Source organism: Cryptomeria japonica, chromosome 7 (genome assembly GCF_030272615.1).
Source record: "Cryptomeria japonica chromosome 7, Sugi_1.0, whole genome shotgun sequence".
NCBI classification, from domain to species: domain Eukaryota; kingdom Viridiplantae; phylum Streptophyta; class Pinopsida; order Cupressales; family Cupressaceae; genus Cryptomeria; species Cryptomeria japonica.
In genome coordinates, this window is record NC_081411.1 from 571,901,531 (window position 1) to 571,907,010 (window position 5,480).

At 40.7% G+C, this 5,480-nt stretch overlaps 1 protein-coding gene across 1 annotated transcript; it reads left to right on the forward strand.

The window, feature by feature from the left end:
- The first annotated feature begins 593 nt into the window (after positions 1-593).
- LOC131073098 (protein SCARECROW) lies at positions 594-4,809 on the forward strand. Its single transcript, XM_058009468.2, has one exon. It carries the CDS (start codon positions 1,946-1,948, stop codon positions 4,583-4,585), a length of 2,640 nt encoding a protein of 879 aa, XP_057865451.2. The 5' UTR covers positions 594-1,945; the 3' UTR covers positions 4,586-4,809.
- The last annotated feature ends 671 nt before the right edge of the window (positions 4,810-5,480 follow it).

Genomic DNA, 5,480 nt, shown 5'->3' on the forward strand with positions numbered 1-5,480 from the left:
ATATCTTTTGAAAAATATAGTGTTCAAACTAAATTCAATAAGTCATTTTTGGAAAGATAAAATTGAAAATTATTGATTCTTGCCTATGATCTAAAATATTGATTGAATAATAAATAGAGTTCAAACTAAACCCAACAAGTTATATTTAGAAAGAAAAAATTAAGGATAATTGATTCTTCAGTATGATCTAAAATGTCCATTGAAAAATATAACAATTAAAATTAGTGTTTGATTATTGAATATGATCAAAAATGTTGATTGAAAAATATACAATTAATACTGAACTCAACAAATCATATTTAAAAGGAAAATTTAAGAAATTCTTTAATATGATATGAAACTTCCATTGAAATATATAGAATTAAAACTATACCCAACCAAAAAAAATTTAACATGATTGATTCTTAAATATGATCAGTTCAACTTTGATTGAAATATATACAGAGTTAAAACTAAAAGTAATCCCACTCTTGCAATAACAGTTTCAATAACTGGGTAAAATCAACAGTCTCAAGAAAATTTCCATAAAAGTGACGGTGCCTGTAATGTTCTTATAGTAACGCTTCTTTGTACGAATAGATCTCTGATATATAACAGCTTTTTGTTTTATTTTTTGGCCGATTGAGCATAGGAAACCTTCTGCAATCAACAATTACATAACAAATCTTGTCCGGACCAGAAAATCACAGCTTGGTGGTCAATTTAGAGATCTTAACAATGGGTGAATGAGGAAAATTGTATAAATAGGCAAAGCGAGGCTGAAAAGAACATCCATGCACAGACATAATTTGTAGTTTTTTAAATCCACAGATCAATCTTGCTTGGTGGAATCCAGCACATAGGAATTGGATTTGAGGCTGCTACAGTTTTTGCTGGTAATTGACTTTTAGCTGAAATGTTCCATGGTTGAAATTTGAACTTAAGCTTGTCAATTTTAGCCTTTTTTTCTCAAATCAGAGTCAAAACCCAATATAAACCCAGGTTGTAGTAACTTATTTTATAAACTATAAAATGAATTAGCATGACATCCAGATGTAGATCTATTGATTAACAAAAACATAAAATATGATGGTGTGTTTGAGGGGAAAGAAAATGTGCAGCCGCCCCCACAGATCTAGACAAGTGCAAGGGCGTTGTTTGATAAAAATTGACAGGCAGGAGACAGAGGCCTCGCGGACTCCAGCCCTAAGTTTAAAGATTTTAAAACTGGGTATTAAGTCAAACAGAGAACGACGAAACAGTGCAGATGGTCACGGGTGATGAAGGGAGGGATCTCCTTTGGGAATACAACTTCTTTCCGCTTTCTGTATGTCTGATCTTCTTCTCTACTCGATCTCTGCGTTCGAAATAGGATGTCCTGTTTTATTCATCACGTGAAATATTGCAGGTCCCAAGAGAGAGAGATTACTCTGGTTAGTTTTACTGACCTAATTTAATTAAGATAAGGATTAGTCTACATGCTCTTCTTTATCTCCTGCCCTTAAAAACTATAAAATACGTGTCTTGGAGCCATTGAAATGTTGTGATGTGGAGGGTGATGAGAATGTGAATACAAACAAAAGAATGGAGAAATTTGTGGGTTTGTTTAATTGGGTTTGGTGGAGTGGGTAAGTTTTGAAGGGTGTGCTGGCAGGGCTGAGGAGAAGCGTGGATGATGATGAAGAAGAATATGGAATCGCAAGAGGAGCCGGTAATGTTGAACAGTTTGCCCATGTGTGGGTGTGTTTGTGCATGCATTCATGTGTTTTAGCCTTCGTTGGTGTCAACCAGATGAATCTCTAGGGCTACTACTTGTAACCCCTCCAAAACTACAATCTTGCAGCATGACCTTGTTCACTACACTTCACGGACCAGTTATCCTAAAGCTTAGCCGTTGTAGATCCAGTGCTCTGTCGTATTGTTTAGATTTATCGCAGGAGGATTAGCAGAGATCTAGGGACAAGATATGGCAGCTTGTATTGCACTTAATACAAGATTTAGAGGGGGAGATAATGCTGCAACTGGATCAGCAAGGTCTGGAGAAGAAGAAGAAGCTAATGAAACAAATAATCATCATGGCAATAGTGATATAATTAGTCATTCTAGTGGTGAAGGAGTTGGAGAGAACAAGAGAAAAAGGGCTGGGATGGAACTGAGTGCACCTCTGTTTAGAAGGATTAGCCCTTCTGAAACTTGTGAGTACGGGCAAATCAAGTGGAATAGTGTGAGTTCTAGTTCTAGCATGAGGGATTCCCAATCCCCCAACCCCAATATCCCCTTGGGATGGCAGCAGTTCCAGTCTTGCACAGTTGATGGTGTGAGTCATCATCATAATCATCATCATCATAATAATAATGCTAGCAGTAACAGAGCAACTGCACCTTCACCAACTTCCACTGTTACATCCCGTACTGGCTCAGGGCTGTCTAACAGTATCTTGTCTCCGGAATCTCATGGTCAACCCTTTTGTTCTGTAAATGGTCCCTATTCTAGCCTTCCCTTATTCCACACTACAAATATGGATAGGGCAGTTGCCAACTCCTGGGGGAAATGGGGACAGGGAGTGCAGCAGCCTGATGTGGGTTTAGGATGTGATGGAAGTGCACGACAGTTATCATCATCTTTGAATGCAATCCAATCCATGGATGAATCCACAGCTGCAGTCTGGGCTGATGGTCTCATTAAGGACTTGATGCAGTGTTCTCCCACTGCCTCCCTCGCGCAAATCATTCAAAACATCCAAGAAGTCGTGTATCCCTCCAACCCTCATGTGGCATCCATTATTGAGTACCGTCTGAGGACCCTAGGTCAGTTAGGGTTTCAAGGTGGTGGTCAGATGAGCCGAGATCAGAATGTCAGTATGAACTCTTCTGATGCTGCCAGAGGTTTGAAGCGCAGCCTAGAACAGCAGCAGATTGATGATCAAGGTCGAAGAGATGTGAATGGACAGATTATTGTGGAGTGGAAGAGTATTGGGAATCCTGATGCTGCTGCTGGAGCAAGACAAAGTGCTAATGATGAGCATCTAGAAGGCGAGAGAGTAAGACGTGAAAGTGAAGAGTTAGGACTGAGGATGCATAATACAAGAGATTCTCATGATTTGCAACACAACCCACAACCAGATTCTGGCCTTAAACTCTACTTGAACTCCTCATCCTCAGGCAACTGCTACAATGAAAATCAATGGAATAGCTCCAAGGACCACCAATTCTCGGAGCCTCTAATGGTGAACAATAACACCGCTACCAACAGCAGCAGCAACATGTGGATACAAAGGCCAACAGACCACAACACCCACCCACCGGTTTTATCATTGCAACAACACCATGAAGACCCTCTCAAGGTGGTAGCAACAGCAGGAGGAGGAGGAGCAGGTAACAATAGCAACAATAATAATTTTGTTTCTGAAGCTCCAAAGGCTGATGCAGCAGCTCCCAATCAGGAACATTCAAGAGGTTCTCAGCAGGCTGAGATAACCCCAAGAGGTGAAGAAGAAGGACTGCATATCTTGGCCCTCCTGCTACAGTGTGCAGAGGCAGTTTCTGCAGACAATTTTGATGAGGCCAATGCAATACTTCCCCAGATTACTGAACTCTCAACTCCCTATGGCACTTCAGTGCAGCGTGTGGCTGCCTATTTTGCAGAAGCCATGTCAGCAAGGTTAGTCAATTCCTGTGTTGGAATGTATTCTCCTCTCTCTCGCATGCATTCATCTCATAGCCAAAAGATTGTCACCGCCTTCCAAGTCTTTAATGGTATAAGCCCATTTGTCAAGTTCTCTCATTTCACAGCAAACCAGGCAATACAAGAGGCCTTTGAAAGAGAACAGAGAGTGCATATCATTGACCTAGACATAATGCAAGGCTTGCAATGGCCCGGTCTGTTCCATATTCTAGCTTCTAGGCCAGGAGGTCCCCCCCATGTGAAAATCACAGGCCTTGGCACCTCTCTAGAATCACTGGAAGCCACAGGCAAGAGACTATCAGACTTTGCCAGGACCTTAAATCTGCCCTTCGAATTCCACCCAGTTGCAGACAAGGTAGGAAACGTGGATCTTGAAAGGCTCAAGGTTAGAAAAGGAGATGCCTTGGCAGTACACTGGCTGCACCATTCTCTTTATGACGTGACAGGCTCTGATACAAACACACTTTGGCTCTTGCAGAAACTGTGTCCTAAAGTTATAACTATAGTGGAGCAGGATCTGAGCCATGCAGGGTCCTTCCTGGAGAGATTTGTGGAAGCCATACACTATTACTCTGCCTTGTTTGATTCTCTTGGTGCAAGTTACCCAGATGACAGCCATGAAAGGCACGTGGTTGAGCAGCAGCTACTGTCAAGAGAAATAAAGAACATATTGGCCGTGGGTGGACCTGCAAGGACTGGTGAAGTCAAGTTTGAGAACTGGAGGGACCAGATGAGGCAGGCTGGCTTCAAATCTCTTTCCCTTGCTGGGAATGCTGCAACTCAGGCCACTCTTCTACTGGGCATGTTTCCATGTGAGGGATATACTCTTGTGGAGGACAATGGTGCTCTCAAATTGGGTTGGAAGGATCTCTCTCTCCTCACTGCCTCTTCTTGGAGACCCACTCATCATGCACTCATCTAATCCATTGGTAACTTCAACTCTCTTTATTGCGCAGATCATAACAAGTTCTGCTTTCCTTTTACAACAGCTTCATTGTACTTGTTCTTATGTTTTGAGAATCGGCAAGTTATTAGATAGGATTAGTGTTTTGGTTGCTGCTTGATAGATAGGCCACACATACAGCAGCAACAGCAGTATCATTGTAATTGCAAATGAAATGCTTATAGACTTATCATTTATATCCACTTCTTGTCTCTCACCGAGCCTTTAAAGACTTAATCTTGGAGTGCATCTATTAGATTTTGAGTGATTATGCAAGAAAGCACTTTGTCAAGATCGCATTACTTTTAGATGACCATCCAGTGTTGAATCATTGTATATAACGAAAATGAGACAGATTTGGCTCCAATCATCTGGTTCGTGATACTCTAATGAAATCTTGATTTTTTTTTTAAATTTTCCTGTTCCCTTGAAGGGCTTCATTGAGCACTTGAACATAAAAATTTAAACCCTGGCTAACAAACCAAACATGTTGCACCATGGAAACGAATTCTGTGCATGGTGATCTTTACCCCTTTGAACAATAGGCACTGCAATCAATCTCTTATTTACAATTGCTTGTATCCTCCAGCATTGATCATCCCCATCAGAGTTGCACCCTACAAAACGATTTGTCTGCAAATACATTATTAACCCATAACATATTAGTATGCTAGAAATCATGCAATGGATCTAAAATTTGTACTTCATTATCGCCTGTTTTTGTTTGCAGTAGATCAACGTAGTAAATTTATAAATAAACCCTAGCATGGGCAAGGTGTGGTTTCCTGTGAAAAAATGAGCCTATAATGTGCGTAAAACACAGTAAGCTTTCACAAAGTAAGATTGTATATCCATAGCCGATGTACATCGTGAA